The 23,290-nt window shown below is 39.5% G+C and overlaps 3 protein-coding genes across 3 annotated transcripts; 2 read left to right on the top strand and 1 right to left on the bottom strand.

Moving 5' to 3' along the window:
* Positions 1 to 716: 716 nt before the first annotated feature.
* Positions 717 to 4,054, bottom strand: LOC116044677. The gene is made up of 4 exons (XM_031292088.1): positions 3,952 to 4,054; positions 3,543 to 3,670; positions 1,708 to 2,589; positions 717 to 1,578 (listed from the first exon to the last, which is right to left on the bottom strand). Exons 2-4 carry the CDS (start codon positions 3,578 to 3,580, stop codon positions 741 to 743), a joined length of 1,758 nt encoding a protein of 585 aa, XP_031147948.1. The 5' UTR covers positions 3,581 to 3,670; positions 3,952 to 4,054; the 3' UTR covers positions 717 to 740.
* A 4,689-nt stretch (positions 4,055 to 8,743) lies between these two features.
* Positions 8,744 to 17,613, top strand: abcb6a (ATP-binding cassette, sub-family B (MDR/TAP), member 6a). Its single transcript, XM_031292286.2, has 20 exons — positions 8,744 to 9,109; positions 9,633 to 10,156; positions 11,069 to 11,209; positions 11,585 to 11,774; positions 12,109 to 12,201; positions 12,389 to 12,581; positions 12,697 to 12,818; positions 12,958 to 13,067; positions 13,170 to 13,235; positions 13,625 to 13,750; positions 14,319 to 14,395; positions 14,518 to 14,581; positions 14,698 to 14,783; positions 14,912 to 14,969; positions 15,074 to 15,178; positions 15,481 to 15,655; positions 15,809 to 15,921; positions 16,603 to 16,697; positions 16,817 to 16,885; positions 16,972 to 17,613. Exons 2-20 carry the CDS (start codon positions 9,641 to 9,643, stop codon positions 17,129 to 17,131), a joined length of 2,559 nt encoding a protein of 852 aa, XP_031148146.1. The 5' UTR covers positions 8,744 to 9,109; positions 9,633 to 9,640; the 3' UTR covers positions 17,132 to 17,613.
* A 1,386-nt stretch (positions 17,614 to 18,999) lies between these two features.
* cnppd1 (cyclin Pas1/PHO80 domain containing 1) lies at positions 19,000 to 23,251 on the top strand. Its single transcript, XM_031292290.2, has 8 exons — positions 19,000 to 19,262; positions 19,763 to 19,865; positions 20,147 to 20,228; positions 20,334 to 20,454; positions 20,617 to 20,745; positions 20,838 to 20,899; positions 21,011 to 21,128; positions 21,273 to 23,251. The coding sequence occupies exons 1-8, from the start codon at positions 19,200 to 19,202 to the stop codon at positions 21,903 to 21,905; spliced, it is 1,311 nt and encodes a 436-aa protein (XP_031148150.1). The 5' UTR covers positions 19,000 to 19,199; the 3' UTR covers positions 21,906 to 23,251.
* The last annotated feature ends 39 nt before the right edge of the window (positions 23,252 to 23,290 follow it).

Genomic DNA, 23,290 nt, shown 5'->3' with positions numbered 1-23,290 from the left:
TCTACCCGGAAGGCCTCCCCCCCTTCCATAACCACACTACAGCCTCGAGGAGAGCAACGGTATACCTGTATGCAATCAGCCCATGCACATACTGCAGACACACACACACACACACACACACATAGCCATGATGGATGGCTTTTCCTTCTCAGTAATGCACAAAAGCATTATCAGTCACCCTCCAGCCCAGAGAAAAAGAGATGCTCTTTTAAAATTGACACTCTGCTTCGTGGCAGGGTCCCCGACAAGTCCGTGTGCAAGTCAGACCGGCTGCGGAGCCAATCATGCAGAAAGGTGCCTCCTCCTAATCTTTCTTGGGTCGGCGATCATAGAAGCACTTCCAATTCATTTAATACTTCTCACTCCATACTCCATTATTCAAAGTTGTTCCAGTAGGTGTGTATTTGTGTTTAATGGCAAGGGTATGTGCATGTTGGGAATACTGTAAATTTGTTGATGTCAATGTGCATACCCTACCAGTGTCAACTAATGAATCATAAATAAATCAATTTTTGTTTTTGTGCTATACTTATATACTTGTTTGTACCTTTTACCATTACATCACATGAGTGATAATAATAATAATAATAATAATAATAATAATAATAATAATAATAATAATAATAAGAGACAAAATTGTAATTTAGTCAGTTTTTATTTACTAACATATTATACATTATATAAAACAAAAATCTAAATAAAGCCAGCATCTCTCACCGAGCTGACTGAGGGGCATCAAATCAGGCACTGATGTTTGTTAAATCAGGGTATTTCTTCTCATGAGTGTCTCCCATGTCCAACACAGCATCAGCAGGATCATCATCCAGACCAGGAGACCTGATGTTTGTAAAATCTAGGTATTTCTTCTCATTATATCCTATGTAAGGCATAGCCTCAGCAGGGTCGTCATCCAGACAAGGAAACCTGATATTTGTTAAATCTGGGTATTTCTTCTCATGAGTGTGTCCCATGTCCAACACATCATCAGCAGGAGGAGGGCCTTGAGGCAGAGGAACCTCATGAGGCAACAGGTGAAGAGGCTTGAACATTAAACATGCCACTTCGTCATCCAGACAAGGAAACCTGATGTTTGTTAAATCTGGGTATTTCTTCTCGAGACTATCTCCCATGTGAAGCAGAGCATCATCAGGGTCGTCATCCAGACAAGGAAACACAATATTGGTTAAATCCAGGTATTTCTTCTCATGAGTGTCTCCCATGTAAGGCATAGCCTCCATAGGGTCGTCAGCCAGACAAGGAAACACAATGTTTTTTAAATCTGGGTACTTCTTCTCACTGGTGCTCCACATGTCCAACACATCCTCAGGAGGTGGAGGACTTGGAGGCAGTGGAACTTCATGAGACAACAGTTTGGGACGCTTTGGATCAGTATCGCCATCCAGAGAACGAAACCCAATGTTTTTCAAAATCCTCTCATGAGCGTCTCCCATGCCCGACACATCGTCATCAGGTGGAGGACTTGGAGGCAGAGGAACCTCCTCAGCACCAAAGGACTCACGGTAGAAGTACTTCATTGATGGAGGTGGTGTAGTGGCTGTCTCTTGAAAGTTGCACACTCTGCAACAAAAGTGTCAACAGTTGATTTTGACAAATGACTAATTATTACACAGACTAGATAATATATGTAATGTATTGTCTTTCCAGATCTTATATTTGAAGTAATTTCAAGTCTAAAGCAAGACTTACCTGTCAGTTTTATCATAAGGATCTATGCTACGGTGCATTTTATTGACATGCGAGCCATAGGCTCTTTGTGGTGGAGGCACCAAATTAAGACCTTTATCATCCAGAGAAAATCTGTCAGAAAAATCTGGGTACTTCTTCTCAAGAAAGTGTCTCACATGACGTTCATTGTCAACAGGTGGAGGACTTGGAGGCAGTGGAACCTCACAAGCCATTACACTGAGAGGCTGGGACATCAGACAGGCCACTTCGTCATCCAGACAAGGAAACACAATGTATTTTAAATCTGGGTACATCTTCTCATCTGTGTTCCCCATGTCCAACACATCCTCAACAAGAGTATGGCTTGGAGGCAGTAGAACTTCATGAGGCAACAGATTGGCACACTTCGGATCAGTATTGTCATCCAGAGAAGCTAACCCAACATTTTTTAAATCTGGGTATATCTTCTCATCAGTGCTCCACATGTCCAACACATCGTCAGCAGGCGGAGGACTTGGAGGTAGTGGTATCTGAGCCAGGAGGCTGAGGGGCATCAAATGAAGACCTATATCATCCAGAGAAGGAAACCATTTGTCAGAAAAATCTGGGTACTTCTTCTCATGAGCGTCTCCCGTGTGAAGCACATCCTCAGGAGGTGGAGGACTTGGAGGCAGTGGAACTTCATGAGACAACAGGTTGGGACGCTTTGGATCAGTATCGCCATCCAGAGAATGAAACCCAATGTTTTTCAAAATCCTCTCATGAGCGTCTCCCATGCCCGACACATCGTCATCAGGTGGAGGACTTGGAGGCAGAGGAACCTCCTCAGCAACAAAGGACTCACGGTAGAAGTACTTCATTGATGGAGGTGGTATAGTGGCTGTCCCTTGAAAGTTGCACACTCTGCAACAAAAGTGTCAACAGCTGATTTTAGTATCATACAATGCAAACAGATAACAAAGGACTCATTATTACACAAACTAGTTATCGTATGTTTTATGATAATAAAGACGCGTGGTTTACTTCATAGGCTGTATTCTTGTGTTATTACATTACCTAGGTCACAAACATATAAACCCATAGATGTATCCTAGAATTCGTTTGAAATAGTAATACATACTTATAGCTGCTCCGCAGCAATGGTCAGGGCCGAGCATTTTAAGCAGGAAAAGAAAAAGCCGTTGGATGGAGAAGAGGAGAAAAGGGCAAATAAACGAAGATTCTGTCTGCAGAAGTGCCAAACAGAGAGATTCCTGCTCATCTTTTGAGTATGCCCAAGGAACAGGCCTAATGTTTAAGTGAGGATTAGTGAGTGCGTAGGGGATTTGAACTCATAACCTCTCGCACTGAAAACCAGTATCAAATTTGTTGAGGTACAGCTCCTTTTAAGAAACCTATGTCTCCAATCCCCAAAGCATAATGCCAGACTACACAGTGGCATGTTAAGCTAGGACACAACTAATGAGCTGATCGTTTAAGACAGGTGTGTTGATGCTGAGAAACATCTACTAAAGCATGCATAAACTACAAAAATTTATTTCTCACTAGAAAATTCAGAGAATTTTTGTACTTCGTTAAGACAACTTAGAGATGCCTGTAATGTATTTTGACAAAGATCAACAAATGACAAACTGATGTTTAAAGATGCTCTATGTTGCATTGACTGCAATAGCATAGATGAGGACTATTTGAGATAAAATTCAGACATTTTTCACACTAAATCTACAGTGACCTCTAAATGTTGTGATTTTTTTTCCATAAACATCAAAGATTTAGTTTTAAGTATAGGTAAACGCTTGTTAGCAACTGAAAAAACTGTATATTTGAAATTATTTGAAGTGTAATGCAGGACTTACCTGTCAGTTTTATAATAAGGAGCTCTGCTACGGTGCATTTTATTGACATGCAATGCATAGGCTCTTAGATCTTGTAGGGGCTCTTGATGTGGGAGCTCTACCAAACTGTGTCAGTGATGGCCATTTGCCTTAAAAAAAGGTAACATTTTTGTTGGTTTATTTGTTCATTACGAATGATGTCAAGCACATTATTTGCCTTGTTTAGGCATTGGTCAGACCAAAGCTCCATGGTGGCTTTTGATTTGACAATCTGATAACATTACAGAAAGTATTGTCAGAAAAGTAACACAGTTTTATCAAACTACTCAAACTGCAATGTTAAACAACATCTATTTATATGAAATCTAATCATAGATCAGATGTCAATTGAGCTGTTTTGTAAATGAATTAAAGATCCATAAAGCCTTACTTCAATGACTTTTTTCAATCAGTGTTGCCAGCAGCCTGCAGTTTTCTTGAAATATCTCTGGGTTTTGTAAAATGATCAATGTTTCAAGTACAAATATAGTGTCTTTCAGTTGTGGTGCATTGATAAGAAAAAAATCACTTCTGTGACATACATTCTGTGATGGAACTTCCATCTTGTTTCAGAGTGCAATGTACTCCAGAACACAGTGATGTTTGGTTCTGTGTTTTTTAAATGTTCAAGTTCAAACAAAAACACATACAGTAAAATGCAACATATTTAATGTTCTTTAATAGCCATACAAAACACATTGCTCAGCAAAACATTTTAAGCTTCATCTTCAGGGCTGTTGTAAGATTGTATTCAGGTTGCTTCACTGATATTTTAATGTACATATAAAATATGTATAATATGTATATGTAAAATTAGAAAATAATATATAAATAGTACCTCTTTTTTTTACCTCTTTTTGGTATAGCTGACTCCATGGTCTTCAGACCCAACAAACATTTTTATTTACCTATTCCACACTCACTGAGAGTGAGGATGCAGTTTAGTGGTTACAATCAACAGACCCATGATGTCCAGAAGCAGCCATGGTTGTGTTCAAGTCACTGCAGCTCACTCTAGGTGTTGAGGATTTGGCAGAAGTCGCATTAAAGTACCTGAAGGTCAAACCCAACACCCTCACGACATTTGCAGCAGGCCATTAGAGGACATGAGGAGCTAGATTCACTCATCAAAGACTCCATCACTGGTGGTGGTGTCAACCCCCACATCCACAAATCTGTGACTGTAAGAAGTTGGCAACAGGAGACTGTTTAGCCTCAAATGGCTCAAGTTCTCAGCTTAGTGCTTATTCTTCAGTGGCGTCAATAATAGTGTTTATTTTGTGTCTTTTGATGAGATAATCCTGCATTTTTGTGACTTATTTTGAACTTTCTTGAACATGTGTGGCATTCTTGTTCTAAGAGTGTTTTATGAATTGAATAAAATATTATTCTTAGGACAAAATAAGTTATATATATATAATAAGTTCTCTTGTTCTCCATCAAAACCATGCGTTTTCAGAAATTATTTTCCTTAGGTCAAACACATATTGCTCCCATTGCTCTTTACACTTCCTTTAGTCCACCTTTATTCCATGCAAGAGAAAGGTGTTGCTTGTTTTCCAGTTCATAAATCACTGACTTTATTCAGCATTGATATACCATGGTCTGTGGTGCAGCATAGCAGTCACCCTAAAGTGCTTTCTTTCAAGTTCATATTTCCTTCTACTGTAACGTCTGAGCGCACAATATACACAATAACCCACTTTTTTACATGAATGTTCTGATTCTCTGCATATCACTTGCCTCAGGGAGCCACAGGTTTTGCTATGATGTGAGACTGCCTCTAGTGGTCAAAGCAATATACTTGCATGTGTGTGTGTGTGTGTGTGTGTGTGTGTGTGTGTGTGTGTGTATGGCGTACAGGAAAAAGGCGCTGCTACTTTTCCAGTCCATTGTGCCTGAAGTGTGTAGTTTGGGGCTCTGCATCTTCTCTAACAATACCTCTCTGCCTCAGCCTATCTGCCTGTGTATCTGTGACAGATTCACCCACACACTGGTTTCTCTAGCCTGTGTTATCTTGCACACACACACACACACACACACACACACACACATACACACTCTCCCTCTCCTCTCTGTCTTTCTCTACCACTTCTCACTCACCTTCTGGCTTCCAAGCCCACCCCCCCCTTTCCCCTCAGCCTCGCTGCCTGTCCACGTAGAGGACTACTGTGGCGAGGGTGCAGTTCACCAGCAGTGGAGGTAGCCCCCTTTTGTGTTTATCAAGAGCACTTTGACAGGAGATCTTATCCCCTGTGCGCTGCTCGCGTCACAGCAGGAGAAGTTGGCTGAACTACTCTCCGTGGGCTGCCAGGGTTGGATAGTTCAAGCTCAAACTAGGAGAAATACAATGTTAAGCTCAATAGGCCAAGTGGAAAGTCTTTCAAAGTGGAAAGCTCTTTCAAACATTTCTTAAGCTGGAGGTCGTCAACCCCATGTGCTGAGAAGTTAGTTACCTGTTTAAAAGCTTTGGGTTACATTCATAACGTATCAAAAAATAAGAGTATCCCATTCTTTCTTATCCGCTCACAGAAACTGTCAGTCGAGGGTGCCTTAACTCAGCACGAAAACTGTAGGTGGTCCTTTCACTCAAGTACCACAATGATGAAACAGGTTGAAACTTCCTGAATGGAGAATTCCCCTGCAGCATGTGGGTCAAAGGAAGAGTCTAGACCAAATGTCTAAAGTTTAGTTTCCTGGAAGAAAATGTGCTTGGTTTAGAATCTAAACCCATCACATTTTCTACCAGGAACTTCTGTGTGTGATTGTAACTGTGGGTTGGCTCTGGCAGATGTACGTCTGGCAGAAACATACATACAGTTAGTGAGGGTGAAGCTGTGGCATGAATACAGCCGTTCAAAATATGTGATGTAGCATCATACTTTCAAATATCTACAGTAAATAACATAAGAGTTACCTTTATTTATACTCACTGAAAAATATGTTTAACAGTTGCATCCCTGGAAGTAAAGCAATACTGAAAAGTAATGTCCTAAAAATGTGGCTTATTTAGTCTCTATTGAGAAGCTGGTTGATAACAGCCCTGTAGCACATACACATTTGTTAGACCATACAATAGATCATAGCTGATTTGTGAGTATTGAAGGTAGCAAAGGTCATCTGCCAGTGAGTTAGTGGTAAGAACTGTATTCACAAAGCCCAATCCTTCAGTGAATACTACATTCAGCAGAACCGAAAGCTTTATTGATCGCCCTTAGTACTAACGAGATTGGACGTAGCATTCCTAACACCACCAGTATTCTTTTCTCACTAAATCAAGGGATTAGATTGGCATACACATCCGTCTTATCACAGCCTGTTACCATCCATATGTGTCAGGCAGCTTCAAGCGGACAAAGAAGCATAAATGAGAATGAGAGAAAAGGTGGGATTGAATACAAGAAAAGACACACCTAAAGGACTTATAGGGCTCCAGCTGAGTCTGTATGCTGAGGTAGAGACGCCCACAAAAGGGGAGAGAGATGAGGGTTGTGATGGGCAGGCCATCACATCCACGGGGAGACAAAAGAGCAGGGTGACAAGCAGCCGATGGACAGAAGGTCCATTTCCACTCGCACAAAAGAGCCGGGGAGATGAAGCAGATTAGCAGCTCTTTATGCCCATTGTGGAGGTTCTAAATGATAAGATTTACCCCGTTTCCATCCCAGCCTGTGTCCTGTGTGTGTGTGTGCATGTGTGAGTATAAATTCACACAAGACACCACGAGATCCTTTCTCTTTCACTCCATCAGAATATGCTTGCCTTCTTTTTCTTTCACATGCAGGTACTTACACACACATACACTTTTTCCGAAAAGTCTTTAATTCATCCTCATAGGAAGGACAGACGCGACAGATGGCTTTTGAGTCACTTCCCTTCTTTGTACTAAACCGTAAATTTACAGTTTGATGGGAAAGCTCTCAACTTAAACCCTTTCATAACTAAAAGACTACGTTCTTTATATGTTCCTTTAACTCATAAATTACTTTTTTCAGTGGAAGAAGCACACTTAAGCTATGTTTCTACAATCATTTATAACTCATTCACTGGTCTTAATATAATGTAAAAATGGCACACCGTTAGCAATTAATATCATGCCATTATATTACATTATTATGTTCCATCTCCAGTAGTTTTTTTGCTCACCACCTGTGTCTATAGTCATGGAGGTTTTATAAACTATTGTTCAATGAACAATAGATGATATGAACAATGTTCATACATGACTCATTTGAAGACAGTAGTTTCCTCTGATTATACCTTAGTATTTAGTGCCATCTACTGATCATCTTATAACATTGCAACATTGCATTTTTCCAAATTTGATCAAATATTTCATACAATCTATTGTATAAGATACATATTATCCTTAAATTGTATGAAATTAGAGTTGTGTATACCATTGCTGATGCTTGGTTGATGATGTAAATGTAATTTTAAAAGTGACGCACAGTTGAAAGTGACAGAAATAACATTACCACTTTAAAGTTATAAACCCATAAACCATATGGGTTTAGTTTTGCTCTTTTTCAAAAAACTGTTAATGAACTGCATTTTATATCCAGTGGTGGAAGTAAAGTGCATTCACTCAAGTGCTGTACTTAGATACAACTTTGATGTACTCGTAATTAACCTGAGTATTTATTTTTATTTTTACTTTACACTTATTTCAGAGGGAAATACTGTACTTTTTACTCCACTACACAAGTTACTTTCAGCGGGGTATCTTAACACTTATTTCAACCATTTTCATTTCTTATTTCTTTTTAGGTCTATTTAATTAGGCTTTTTTTCAATTCTTTATTGTACAAAAGTGTATATACAAAGGTACACACAAATACATAGAACAGACATTAGAAGACAGGAACAAAAGAAAAGACAATACCATAAAAAAAAAATACTTTTACATTTCATAATGCCAGAGCATGTGTCATATCATTTCATATTATTCATTTAATATCATAAAGGTCTTAATGGCTTTTTTTGTTTTCAATATTAAATAAAAGGGTGCTATATTGCTAAAATTCATTAATAAAGTGCAGGAAAGTTGGCTTGGTTCCTGACCATTTTTGCTTATGGATATGGAATTTGCCGAAAAAATAATAAATAGTTGTATAATATACCTATTTAATTAGGCTGTGTCCATGCTGCTCCCAGGTCCGTTTTCATTCGTCCTCTTGGGGGCGCTGACTGTCGGGCCGTGCAGTCAAACACTGTTGCGTCGATTGCCAGTTATGTATGAGTCACGGATAGGAGTTGTTTAACATTCACACAAGGACAACAGCCGTTAACAGCATGAGTATACAAAATTGATGTTAGCGATGACAGACGCCTGGCTCACACTGACTCTCACCAGCCCGCCACGTTATGAACTGTCGTTTGTGTTAACGTTAAAGCTGTGTATAGCCGACTAAGCTAGCTAACAGCTAATAGTTGTTAGTGGATTTGCTAGCTTCCCTGGAGTAACGTTAACCTCTGTTATTGACAAGTGAGTGGGTCTCCATCGTTGAAGTGACTGTGAAGTTGACAGCAACCATCTGGCAAATAAGGTAATGTTACAATTAGCTAACTTTATGTATAGAGCCTCTGAAATACATGCTAGTAGTGTTAAATTCCTTTTGCCTGTTGTCCCTTCACCTTCTCAATGTGAATGATGTTGGAGCGGGTATAATGTTACACTTCATATGAAGTGTTCCTGTAAAATGCCCTACCCACCACATTTGGTACATTTTGGTAATGTGTGGCAACTGTGTGGTGGTGTGGACATTTATAACCAGCAGCTAAAGCATGTGCAATAGTGAACAATGAGTCAGCAATGTATGGTGTCACTGAAGTTAACAGCCTAAAATGGCTAATCTAAGCAGCCAGCCAAGTATGTAGAGAGTCTGCACTTCTTTGTCTGGAGGATATTTATGATTGTTGAACTACCCAACAGTATATATACATTTCCTTTTGTTGTAATTTTACGTTAAGGTGTACAGTCTTCTGGACATTTAATCTGTTACCTTTAATCTTGCACTTAATAAATAGTTGTGCTGTATCTCTAATGAAGTAATTTCTGTCTCTCCCCAGCTGCAGCCATGGTGTTTATTCAGGGCTACTGCGAAGCCAATTCCTCCATCTCCCACACCTGGGTGGATGAAGGCATCTCCCCATGCTTCTACTTCACACTGGTCCCCACCATCCTGCTAACCATCTCCTTCTTCCTTGGCACCATCCACTGCATATTCTACCAGAAATATGGCACAGCAATGGAACCCAAGTTCATTCCACGCTCCTGCCTCTATGGTTTCCAGCTAGCTATCTCTGTACTTCTCCTGATCCAGTTTCTGGGTGGGATGGTGTGGCGGGCGGCCAACGGGGGAGAGCTCCCAGGCTACGTGGTGTTATATGGCTGCTTCTCTGCGCTGGGCTGGGCTTGGGCTATAGCCGTGCTCAGGGTGGAAAGACGCAGGTCCCTGCTGATGGACCGGACAAGGGGCCACAGCATAGCCCTGCTGCTGTTCTGGGCTGTGGCTTTCTCAGCTGAGAACTTGGCCTTCATCTCCTGGTACAGTCCTCACTGGTGGTGGGGCCTGGAGAACAATCAACAACAGGTGAGGAAAGATCAAATGTCACATAAGATACCTTTTTTTCACCATCATTTTGAAAAGTAAACTCTTACGAGGGCTTGGTCTTTTGTAGCACAAGCTTCTTTTTATTTTTTATTTTTTTTCGAGACTGGATTTGATCAAAATATTGTACACTGCATACTGCATTGAGCTCATATGCATTGCTTCATTGTTATCCTCTGTACCAGCATGCAGCATGTCTGTGCAGTTTATCTCCATTCCTATCTTCTATACAAATAAAGCTGCCTTACCTTGCCTTGCCTATCTATTCAAGATTAAGTTCATTTTTCTAATCTTAATTTTTTTATTTTAAAAAATGCCCTTATAGCTTATGCACATATTCTGCATAAGGATAAAACTCTTTTCACTATCATTCTATGAATGTTTTCTAATGTTGACAATGTGTGCTTTAACAGTCTAATTAATCAAAGGTTAGTTAGTTGTTAGTCTTTTGAGACACACTTACAACTTGGCTTAAAGCAGTGCAGCCTGTTTTCCTGTTTAGTTTCAAGCATAACAAGGTCCTACCAGTCATGGCATGCAAAATATGCATAACACCAATGTTAGTAGGTGCAAGACTAGAGCCTTTTTTTGCTGAGTCATTGCCCAGTCTAACTTTCAGATCCCAAATTTTAAGACACAATCTTGCCCCTCCCACGCTGAGTCAGACTTCCTGGTTATATAATTGTAAGCATGACTTGACATTTGTGTTCTTTGTGTTATTTTATCTGTCCTTAATTTTAAATGCTGTTCTGTTAAAATGTTAATCCTGTGTTTTACTCAATTTGATACCTCTTTTTCATTGTAAAGAGCCCACATTTATAAGTAACTTGTATGATGAACACCTGTTATGTGGTGTCCATATTGATCAGTTGTAATTGCCTATGAACCCTTCAGGTGCAGTTTGCCTTGTGGCTGATGCGCTACATTGGCACTGGACTGCTCTTCTTCATTGGTCTCAAAGCTCCAGGGTTGCCCCGGAAACCCTACATGCTACTGATCAACGAAGATGAGCGGGACGTTGAGAACAGCGGACAGGTAATTAGGCCTGTAAAAATTATTACATAATTGTCTAATTGCAATTTCTATCTATATCAAGATCTATATATTCTATAATTATTTCACTTGACACCATACAAAAATGACGAGGGGGATACAGTTAGAAAAAAATGTTTTGGATAATAAAGAGACCTACTTCATAGGCTGTGTATTTGTGTTAATACGTTATCTGGGTTACATAACTGATATATAAACAAAATATGTATCCTGGAATTGCTTGCTTGAAACGTATTGTTTAAAAAAGTAATAAATAAATTAATATTTTTAAATTTGACTGAAAGAGACAATTATATTGGCCTCTTTCCACTTTTATACACAATGCTGTGTTAATTGATTTGCATGTCTCTATCTCAGAGCCTTTTGGGCAGAACAGAGGACAACCAGTCTACCTGGCAGGGTTTCAGGAAAAAAGTCCGCATGCTTCTTCCCTACATGTGGCCCCGGGGCAACATCTTCCTCCAGCTATTGGTCCTCTTCTGTTTGATTCTGCTGGGAGTCGAGAGAGTTATTAACGTCTTTGTACCTATTTACTACAAGAATATTGGTGAGGGACATATCTTGTTACCAAACTTTGTAGACTCAAATGTTGATTTATTTCAGAGCTGCTTCTCAAGTGAAATGGTCCGTTTCTGTAACTGCATTGCTGCAACAAGCTAGAGCCACAAGCTAATAGTGTTTTTTTATTTATTAAGTCTGAGCCACAATTTGAAAGCCTCAAGTGCCACATGCCAAAAATAATGTATCCTATCGTCAGAGAACACCTTCCCAATCTTACTCGTCTCTTTTATTGTCTTGTTTATCTACCTTATCTTCAAGCCAAATAGCTGACCGTCTTGAGTTTTTTTTCATTTACCTTGATGTATTTGTCCCTTTCTCAGTGAATGAACTGACTGATGGCAGCAGCTGGAATGCTCTGGCTACTACAGTGTGTATTTATGTCCTGCTGAAGTTAATGCAGGGCGGCGGGGCAGGTAGGACCAACACATTCATGTTCTGGACGCATAATGTAGAGAGTAGACTTTGTAGTGCCACAGAAAGACAGACACTTACTGTACAAGTGATACGGCACATTGATTTTCTGTTTCTAATCACATTTCATCATGAAGGTAGTGATAAGGCTTGTCTGTCACTTTCACCATTGTCTTTTCCTCTTCCCAGGTGCCTCAGGTTTTATCAGTAACCTGCGCTCCTTCCTGTGGATCAGGGTTCAGCAGTTCACCAACCGCGTGGTCCAAGTGCGTCTGTTCAGCCACTTGCACTCCCTGTCTCTGCGCTGGCACCTGGGCCGCAAAACGGGCGATGTGCTGAGAAGCATCGACCGTGGCACCTCCTCCATTAACAGCCTGCTCAGGTAAAATGGCACTGGATGGACTGGGTTTTCCTCTGGACCCATATTTTTCCTGAAATTGTATTCTCCTATTTCAAGAGAAAACTGACTCAACTGTCCCTTTTTTTTCCCGCCACAGCTACATAGTGTTCAGCATCATCCCAACCATTGTTGATATTGTTATTTCTATTATCTACTTCATCACTTATTTCAATGCCTGGTTCGGCCTAATCGTCTTCGTCTGCATGGGCCTCTACCTCAGTAAGTAGTGCATGTTCAACCATAGCTATCCAACATTCTAATTCATTTAATAATAATAATAATAATAATAATAATAATAAACAACTTAGTTTAGTTGAACGTATCCCCAGATATTATTGCCTGTCAATATTTCCACCAGCTCTGACCATCATTATCACTGAATGGAGAACCAAGTACAGGCGAGACATGAATCAGCAGGACAACAATGCCAAGTCCAGGGCTGTGGACTCCTTGTTAAACTTTGAGACGGTACATCAAACATTTCGTCCATCTGCATTTTGGTTTATAAAAAAGTTTCAATAATTAAGATGCCAAACTTTGTCCCATCTTTTTATTTTGTCTGTGTAATAGGTGAAATACTACAATGCAGAGAGCTATGAGGTCAGCCGTTTCGAGGATGCCATCTTAAAATATCAGGTAAGTTAGAGAAGTTCCCATTTGGACATTAATCCTGTCTAATAATCATCACTGCTTTTGAGATTGCTTTTAGTGTCGAGCTGCACAAGATGCTGTGTGGAAGCCAATCAGCACCTTCCCCAACAGCAAATGGCCAAACCCCCAGGAAATATAATTAGTTATGGCAGGTTTAGTTTCAAAACAAAGACAATAAGATAATTTCACACACACACACACACACATATATATATATATGTATATATATATATATATATATATATATATATATATATATATATATATATATATATATATATATATATATATATATATATATATATATATATATATATATATATATATATGAATTCTTCTATAGTCTGATGGTTCTTTTCTCCTCCTGTTTTTAGGTGTCAGAGTGGAAGACCCAGGCATCCCTGGCCTTCCTCAACCAAACACAGAACCTCATCATTGGATCAGGCCTGCTGGCAGGCTCCCTGCTCTGTGCCTACTTTGTAACTGAAGGAAAGTTTCAGGTACTGAGCACTTTGACATGGCTTTTTATCATACAAATAGTGACGTTTTTATGACGTCATTATTATATATATATATATATATATATATATATATATATATATATATATATATATATATATATATAAATAAATTAAAAAAATAAATAAATAAATAAAATAATAATTAAAAAAAATATATATATATATTTATTATTATTATTTTATTTATTTATTTTTTATTCTATATTCTCCGGTCTCTATTAGAACCACCGCTTGTAAACTGAACACTCCTAAGATGATGTCTTGATAAAATGTATTGTATGTTTTACTGATCAAACTGAAGAATAACAATGTTAGTTTAAAGTGTTGCCATAAGGTGGCCGGTTAGCTCAGTTGGTAGAGCAGGCGCACATGTATAGAGGTGTATGCCTCGACCTGTGACAATTTCCTGCATGTCTTTCCCCTCTCTCTTCCCCTTTCATGTCTAGCTGTCCTATCCATTAAAGGCAGAAATGCCACAAAAAAAAAAAATCTTCAAAAACAATTGTGCCATTAGGTTTGACTGTGAAAATAAATCCTTTTATCCTAGATTGGAGATTTTGTTCTCTTTGGTACCTACATCATCCAACTGTACACTCCCCTCAACTGGTTTGGAACCTACTACAGGTAAGAAGAGGAAGAAACAACTTAAAATGCATTGTGGTCGACTATAGTACAGTAAAGTTTCTTATTTTTGGTTCATTCTTGTTATTGTTGTAAACTGTGGCTCTATTTGTTCTTTACTGCAGAATGATCCAGAAGTCTTTCATTGACATGGAAAGCATGTTTGAACTTTTCGAAGAAGTCGAAGAGGTACTTTTTGAACTGGCCAATGATTGTACTGTGTTTTCACCAGTCTATGGTTTTCACTTTAGGCGCTGTATTGTGACCCACTTCATTATATCTTCTGTGTTTGTTCTCTCGTGCAGGTGAAAGATGAAGTAAATGCAGGAAGTCTTCTATTCACACAGGGAAAAGTGGAGTTTGAGAATGTTTACTTCAGCTACACCAATGGGTTGGTTCACATTTGGTCTGATAGCCTGGTTAGAACTACAGTTGTGTAAAGTTGTTAAACTAGATGTAAGCCGTGACTTAGTTTGATCATACGAGACTCAGTTCTTGGATTTCCTTACTGTTTTACAGGAAGGAGATTCTCAGGGATGTTTCCTTCACTGCACTTCCAGGACAGACCATTGCCCTGGTAAGGAATAACTTCAATTTAAAATGGATGTACTTACTCATACAGTGAAAGTGTCTGCGTTCTGTTCGGACTGTGCAACTGTAATTTCCTCTTAATCTCTCTAGGTGGGACCATCAGGCTCTGGGAAGAGCACCATCATACGACTCCTCTTCCGTTTCTATGACGTTCATGGAGGCTGCATTAGCATCGATGGGCAGGATATATCAAAGGTAAATGTTTGGCACCATATTTAGTACATGGAAACATAATTCCAAGTACAATTGAGCATACAGTGAAAAAAATCAAAGCAAAGGCACAGTTTGTATATAGTGGAGATGGACACAATATGTACAATGCAAAGGAAGTCCAACTTCTGTAAGCATAAATTAGCCCCTTCTTACGTTGCTCTTGAGATTACCAAGAGAAATGAAAGCACAAGTTACATTGTCTTTAATATAGCTGTATGTGACTGTGTGCGTTCACAGGCACACTCTGGGCTGGTAATGACTATGTCTTCATTGTCTTTCCTCAGGTGAAGCAGACATCTCTGCGAGCTCATATCGGCGTGGTTCCCCAGGATACCGTGCTTTTCAACAACACCATCCGGGATAACATCCGCTACGGCCGCATCTCTGCTAGTGACCAGGAGGTGGAGGAGGCTGCTTTGGCTGCTGATATACACGATAAAATCATGACCTTCCCCGAAGGTAACCTTTGGATTAACCCTGCTGTGCTTTAACTGATGCATCAAACTGTAGTGGATGTTGAAGGTAATGGGAGGGATATAATTCCTCTACTAGTTTGTTGTGCTACATTTGCACAAACTATTTCTACCACCAACCTGTGTCTTTCTCTGGCAGGTTATGATACGCAGGTGGGTGAAAGAGGTCTCAAGCTGAGTGGAGGAGAGAAGCAAAGGGTGGCTATCGCCAGAACGATCCTCAAAGCGCCACAGATCATCCTGCTGGATGAGGTGAGATTCCAGGAAGGGGCAGTGATGTCTGAGTGGACAAGCAGACCAAACACAGAAACCGTTGCATCTTTTTTTTTTTTTTTTTTTTTTTTTTTATATAAACATTAGGGCTGCACAATATGAGGAAAATATGTGCTAACGTCGTTGAATATCGCGATAACAACATTACTTTCGATAAATAAACAGATATTTAAGTGGACTCAGTTCTGCCTTTCTGCTGCTTTCAGTAATCTGCTAAAATACAACAAATTGCTGGTTGAATTTAATTCAAATAAAAGGAAATAATTTCCAACATTTGTATTGAACAAATTGAACATTGAATAGAATATGAAAGGCACCACTAAAAAAAGTGTCAGTTACATTTTAAAGTGCAGTTTTCTACTGATATTTTCTTTCTAATAACAACAAATCTCTTGAATGTCTTTTTAGCGATATGCTGCAGCCTTTGTGATGTGTTGATTGTGCCAGTTGATATCGCAATGGCGATTTTAAAAAAAAAAACAAACAAAAAAAAAAAATATTTTGTGTAGCACTAATTAACATTGAATCTTAAGATTGAAGCCTTAAAATAATTGCCACAATGTTGCCCTATTTGCCCAACTTGTTTCACTATCATTCCACTTTAAATGGCTAAAATGATTGCTGTTATTTCCAGTTGTAACAAATAATGTCTCTCTGCAGGCCACATCTGCTCTAGACACACAGACAGAACGCAACATCCAGGCCTCATTGGCTAAAGTCTGTGTCAACCGTACAACAGTCGTTGTAGCTCATAGGTAAGAGATGCATGTACCTTCGGGTTGTTTTCTGAAAGGTTTTAGTTTTTTCTATTTCTTTTGTTTCAGTGGTTTTATCTAATGGTATGTGTGTTTCTCTTTTAATCTATATATAAAAGGTTGTCCACCATAATTGGAGCAGACCAGATTCTGGTTATCAGTGATGGCCGGATTGCTGAGCGAGGACGGTAAGTGTGACTTATTGTTCTGAATGTCATTGTGACGATCCCCTTCTCCATTGAACTCCAAGTGACTCACTTTCTCTCCATCCAAGACATGAGGAATTGCTAGTCAAGGGAGGCTTGTATTCAGACATGTGGATGAGGCAACAGCAGGCCCAGGACTCCGATTCCTCGTCAGACACAGAAACCAAAGACCGAACTTCAGAGAAACTGCAGCCGCCCTCAACTTCTTCGGGCCACCACGGCCACTGAATGTATTTGTTTTGTTTTGAAAGAGAACTTTCTTTTGAATGTGCAATGGCAGGTTATGGAGAAAGGGGAAGGTGCCTTAACCAAACTGAGGAGGCACGCACAATCTTACTTTTTATACCCCAAGGCATTGGTTGTAATAATTATGGTGAAGGTTTTGTATGCAGGGACAGGACAAAAAGATCAAATCATTACCGCATCATAAAAACAGACATCTGTACTTTTTTCTCCAAACCTATAGAATGAAAAGTAGTGCATGTTGTCCCATGCCTTCATCTGGAGGACACCCTGCGTGTTTACACTTTCAAATTTGTTTTGAGGATGTTATTCATTTTAGAAGTACTCTTCTTAGCTTTTAAAATGTTGTCTCTATTTTTATATTAAACATTGACATTTTTATGAGTTTGTGCTAAAAACAAAGTTTCTTATTGATCTCTGACCTGACTTGACATAAATTATTTAAAGATACAAAGGGAGAGTGGCAAGAAATAAGGGAATATAAACACTAAGATTCAAGATTCAAAAAGCTTTATTGTCAAATATGTTGCAAAGCATCTTGTTGAATTGAGCAACTACTGACTCTGCCGTCCACTAAATAATATCATATGAATGTCAATGGGTTGGTATACAAACTGTCAGGGATTTTATTCAACTTTGTTTTATTTCTTCAAGTTTTTGGTTGTCGGTGTCTGAGCTCTACTGTTATTTATATTGAAGGCGTATTTATACTTTTTGATCACTAAGGTAAAGTGGGGTGTGTTGCTTGTTATATTGTGTCTTCTATTTAATTGTCAAGGATTAATGAACACACAAAAAGTAAAGGTATAAATTGGCAATCGTGATTTTTAAAAATGATTTACATATAAAGTGGTACGATCCATGTCTGCCTGTCATTGGCAGACATTTTGACTTGGTCCATGGATGTTAAAAGTTATCTGATCTGCTTTTGCTGCAGAAAAAAGTCCAAACTTATGACCATGAAAAAGATGTACCATAAAACTAAATAATATCCAACGTTATTCTCACTTAGTGTAATGTTTCAGTATATACAATCATATGCACAATTTCTGAATAAGAATTTGCAGTCATTTGATGTTTTATATCTACCTCAAATGGTATTGTCAATGATTATTACAATTTGTAAATATTCTGTTTTGTCTTAAAAATAAAAGTTGTTCCCCCCCCCCATCTTTTCCGGTCTGTGAAATCCATACGTTACAAGTTCCAGTCCAACAGTTTTTAAAAGAAAATATAAAGAACAAGAATGAACTACATGTAACAACAAGTATTGACCTGGGAAGGCTTAAGGAACATGAGAACAGAACCGTTTTCTTATAGAAAGAGTAGTCTCGCATTGCTAGACCTACCTCTACAGGGCCGCTCTCATTGGACTCATCCCTGGCGGGGCTGAGTCTGCCTATAGGTCTGTATTTATTGTTTATTTCTTAATAATGTTCAATAGGCTATGTTTGTTTGTGTATGTATAATGCACCTATCACCAAGGCAAATTCCAGGTAGGGTAACTACTGTGGCAATAAACTCCTTTCTGATTCTGATTCTGACATTTACACTCCGGAAAGATCAAGTAAGAATAAGCAAGCTGAGAGTTAGACACAGCAACTAAACAACTAAGCAGCACACATCATTATAGGAAAGCATCCAACTGGTATTGTGATCATTGTGAGGTACCAGAAACTGTAGAGCATGTGCTTGTTACTTGCAGGAAATATGTAGCCTATCAGAGAAAAGGGCGATGTTGAAAGAAATGAAACTATTTGGGATAAAAGGCGCAGGAGTTAAGAACATACTGGAGTGTGGTGAGAGTGGACAAGGCTTCCTAATGAGAACAGGACTGATGAGCAAAATATGACATCCTGGACACTGTAAGAGTTAACTAACACCAGAAGATGGCAGTAATGCAAAACTGATGCAAGCTGCCGTTCAGAGAAGTGTCCCAGGTCAGGCAGGGCGTGTTGCTGTCTGAGCTCTAGCAGTTACTTGTCAGACGGGGGCCAGGCCAAACAGTCGTCTTTTCAAAACTCGGCGGACTAATGTTTAATCTATAGTAGATATGGATTTCGACGCTTTATTTAACGAAAAGACATTTCAGTTTTCGGACTTCCAGGAGTTCACGGTATGTTGTTGAGTTACGACGACGCTAGGTCCACAAAGTACGGAAGCTAACGCTTGGCGCTTTAGCTAAGCTAACGTTAGTTGATGGATATGTCAGCCAGTTAGGTTAACATTGGGTCTCTTGTTCGAATTTCAAATACGGCATATTTAAGTCACATTGACTAGCTAGATAGCTAATGTTGCCAATTCAAGCTAAATCATGTGTCGTTAAAATTGATACTTTTAAGTAACGCTAGCTCCTAACGCTAGTACTTTGTTAGCTAACGTTGCTAGCTGTCAGGTTGCCCTCACTCCGTTGGCAAGCTAACATTACGGGCCTTATATAGTATTTATAAAAAGCTACTGTAAACTCACGAAACGTTAGTGTTAATGGAAGCAGTTGTAAATGTGCGTGTTAGTAAAATTAGTGCTGAGCATATTGTTTTTTTTGCAGGTAGCGTTTTACGTAACGTTAGTGCTTTTCTAAGCGAACTAGCTAACGCAACGTTGTTGTTTTTGCAGTTTCTTCCTGGACACCAGAAGTTGAGTGAACGAGTGAGAAAGCGACTGTATTATGGCCTGGACAAAGACGTTTCTTTAGATGGCCTCTCTTGCCCTGTTACAGGTGAGTTAAATATTAGCCTTTAAACTAGGTGAACACACAGAACTAAAGCGCCTCCCCGACTCACTTTCGTAAAAACTGGATGTGCAAGTTTTTTTTCCCCCTGACTTGTTATGAGTCACTGTCAACAACAGAGGATTTAGTTTTATATAAAATATTTTTGTGACAACTTTGAAGTTCCCATATAGTGACTTGCATGTTACATGTACATAATTAGATGATAAACCTAAATAGATTGTGATTGCACACAAGTTAACTTTTGTTTTTACTTACTGTGACTCCAGATATCGCTGTTGAAATCTTCCAGAAGTCTGCCCCAAGCCCAATACGAAAGCTTCAGAAGAAGTATGCTGCTCATGTTTCCAGGTTTGTACTTTGTATTATGCATGTATGCATAGATTATATATTTTATAGGAACCAAATGTTGCACTGCCAGTCATAAATCTAAAACTAATCTATTTTTTGCTTCAGGGAGGCTTGCATTTCGCCGTGTGCCATGATGCTGGCTCTAGTTTACATAGAAAGGCTCCGACATAGAAACCCTGAATACCTACAAAAGATCTCCTCCTCTGACCTCTTCCTGATCTCCATGGTATGTGTGTTGGGTTCATAGGTCATTCCATATGTGTCAGTGTTATTTCTGGCATTGTTGGCGCTCATTTCAGGAAGCATTGCAGAGTGATACTTTTGTTCCCAGACTGTGAGTATAATAATATTGCATTGACAAATCCATTGATCTCTCACATTGAATTAGATGGTTGCCAGCAAGTACCTGTACGATGAAGGGGAGGAAGAAGAGGTTTTCAACGATGAGTGGGGAGCGGCTGGGAAGTTGGACGTCAAAACTGTCAATAACCTGGAGATGAACTTCTTGAATGCCATTGTAAGTGTGTTTGTGCATTAGCAGATAATATGTTCTCACATTGGCATTTTGGTTCAAGTTCTTTGTCCCAACCATTGTGTCATATCTTCTAGGAGTGGAGCCTCTTCACAGAGCCAAATGACTTATTTGATATACTAAGTCAACTGGAAACCAGGTTGGTAGTCTCAAAATACTTTTTGAATCATTTTTTTTTTTTTTTATCAGCACTGTAGTGACATAACTAGTGTAAATGGAGTATTTCTGACTCTTGCCTCTGTATCCCCAGTATTGCAGAGCGGCAGGGGATGAAGCGTGGCTGGTTCACCTACACTGACCTCTGTGTGCTACTGGAGCAATCGGCATGGAGTCAAGCCCTCACAGCCATCTACCAGCACTTTACCAAGGTTTTTTCAATGTCTTTTTTTCTCCTCTAGTTATTACTTAAGACCACACAAACATTGCAACAACAATATATAGTCAAAACTAGAGGTATTAGAATTGTGAACATATAAGGTTTGATCATCCGATAAACCTCATTGTATTTTCAGGTTTCATGTATGCTCGGCCTGGTCTATCTGACCAGTGTGGCTGGCCTTATTGCCACCAGCGCTGTGGTGCACCAGCTCAGTCTCTCTCGGAGCGGCCAGTCCATGCTTCTACCTCCAGCTGAGATTAGTCCGGACCTTCAGATCTCCAACCGAAATGCAGAAGCTCCTTCTCCAGCCCGGCACCTCCCCCGTTGTGTTCTGGCCAACAACAGTCTGAACCGTCAGCCCGGTGCAATTGAAATCGACCAGGACCACGGACAAAGCCCCCCCTCGGTATCCTCACAGACATCAGTATTGTGTCTCTGGGGCTCCATGCTTGCCTCAATGGGTCACATACATCCTGAAACAGATTCTGATATGGAAGCTCCCCAAACCTGGTCTCCTGTCTCCTTCTTCTGTCCTGGCTGTCTTGCATCCCTCCGTCCTCTTCAGTGCGGGCTTAGAAACACCTCAACACTCTTCGCTCACGGCTCCCTTGATAACCATCATGCAACGTGGCTGGCCTCCAGCCTCCTTGGATGGGCAGAACCAGGTCTAAACTCTCACTATACTCCACCTATACAGCTGGGATCCTGCCATCCGGAGTCTATGTTGCCTGTCGACAAAGCCCAAGCTCTGCTCATGCCCGGTTAGTCACTGGCAGACTCCACTCCTGTCAACCTGTGGTAATGGACTCTGGAAGTTAAACCAGCACTGATTTCATGACTCATCAACTGCTTCAAGTCATGTTTTTGTTTATTTTTCCAGATCTAGAATACAGGTGCAAAAGCCAGAGTAATTAGCCACAGACAGAGGAGATTTCAGAAATTCACTTATAGCTCAGCACTGCAGAATTCATTTGCCACAAGTAAAATGCCATAGTGTTCTGTTGTTCTGCAACTTGTTTTAAATGCGGAGAATATAACAAGGAAATGGAAGCTAGTTTGAGATGTTTTTCTTGGCTGCAACCAAACAGTTTCGCTACCCACATTTATCGGCGTTTGAAAGTTCAGACCAGGATGTAGGGCCTTTTGGGATGTGTGTTTTGAGTTACTATATTACAGCTGTAATATTAAAGCTGCTTGCTACTTGGCAAGTTGATGAAAGTGTGTGGAGGTTTTCACAGCATATCTGAAAGTTGACTTTCACAGTAGGTGGTTTTTTTTAATGATAGGGCTCTGTGAGAAGAAGGGACTAAACCAGTTTACTTTGTTTACTTGCAGTAATTTTGGCTTATCCATATTTGCTTAGGGTTACAATTTATTTTTCATTTATGCATAAGGAGCTTTACATCAGGCATTGGTCACACACATGCAGCAAGCATTTTGTACACCAAATAGTTTCTGTTTCTGTTTGTGGAACACATTAATTGCCTCCTGTCCTTGTAAACTTTCCCTTTTTTATTCAGAAGAAAGTATCAAAGAAAGGAAATTGACCACACAGAAATCAATAACATCAACTCCTCTTATTCTGTTCATTTGTAGTAAAAAGTCTCATTTTCTTTATTGTCAATAATTGCCAGATTCTATGTGGCAACACATAACCTTAAAGTCACTTCCCTGTCACAGGGTTATGTAGCCAGATGAGATTTAAGAGATTAGTTTCCCTTCTCTGTAAAAAGGATGGACTCCTGCGGTTTCATGCAATTTGTATTTGGTTTCTGGTTGGTGTTTTTGAAGTGAACATTCTGAACGTGTTACAGGCTAACGGCCGTGTTTCTTTGTTGATGCGGTCTGGAATTTGCACATCTGGCTCCATTTTCACTGCAACAGGACATTTCACTCTGTTGTCGAGCATTGTCCAGTGCATCTTTTAAACACAGAGGTCTACATGGTCCCCAGGACATTTATTTTGCAATCGAACCTTTTGACTAATTGTTCTGAGCATCTGAATTTGATACAGCACAAAGTCCTTTTAATTTTGTACATGGTGTAAAATACAAATATTGTACAAATCTGTAGAAAAACCAACAGTCTAATAAAGGATGCATTTCTTTGTGACATTTGTTAATTATCGTCTTTGTCAACAACAGTGTAAAG

This window comes from Sander lucioperca, chromosome 24 (genome assembly GCF_008315115.2).
Source record: "Sander lucioperca isolate FBNREF2018 chromosome 24, SLUC_FBN_1.2, whole genome shotgun sequence".
Classification (NCBI taxonomy): domain Eukaryota; kingdom Metazoa; phylum Chordata; class Actinopteri; order Perciformes; family Percidae; genus Sander; species Sander lucioperca.
This window is presented reverse-complemented; position numbering and strand designations above follow the sequence as displayed.

Bases quoted from the DNA above. Each gene is read 5' to 3' on its own strand.
- cnppd1 (XM_031292290.2), top strand. From the start codon at position 19,200: ATGGATTTCGACGCTTTATTTAACGAAAAGACATTTCAGTTTTCGGAC. The intron at 19,866-20,146 runs GTGAGTTAAATA...CTGTGACTCCAG, and splicing joins CCTCTCTTGCCCTGTTACAG to ATATCGCTGTTGAAATCTTC. The intron at 20,229-20,333 runs GTTTGTACTTTG...TTTTTGCTTCAG, and splicing joins TATGCTGCTCATGTTTCCAG to GGAGGCTTGCATTTCGCCGT.
- LOC116044677 (XM_031292088.1), bottom strand. From the start codon at position 3,580: ATGCACCGTAGCAGAGCTCCTTATTATAAAACTGACAG. The intron at 2,590-3,542 runs GTAAGTCCTGCA...CTTTTGTTGCAG, and splicing joins CCTTATTATAAAACTGACAG to AGTGTGCAACTTTCAAGGGA. The intron at 1,579-1,707 runs GTAAGTCTTGCT...CTTTTGTTGCAG, and splicing joins CCTTATGATAAAACTGACAG to AGTGTGCAACTTTCAAGAGA.
- abcb6a (XM_031292286.2), top strand. From the start codon at position 9,641: ATGGTGTTTATTCAGGGCTACTGCGAAGCCAATTCCTCCATCTCCCAC. The intron at 13,236-13,624 runs GTAAGTTAGAGA...TCCTGTTTTTAG, and splicing joins ATGCCATCTTAAAATATCAG to GTGTCAGAGTGGAAGACCCA. The intron at 13,751-14,318 runs GTACTGAGCACT...CTTTTATCCTAG, and splicing joins TAACTGAAGGAAAGTTTCAG to ATTGGAGATTTTGTTCTCTT.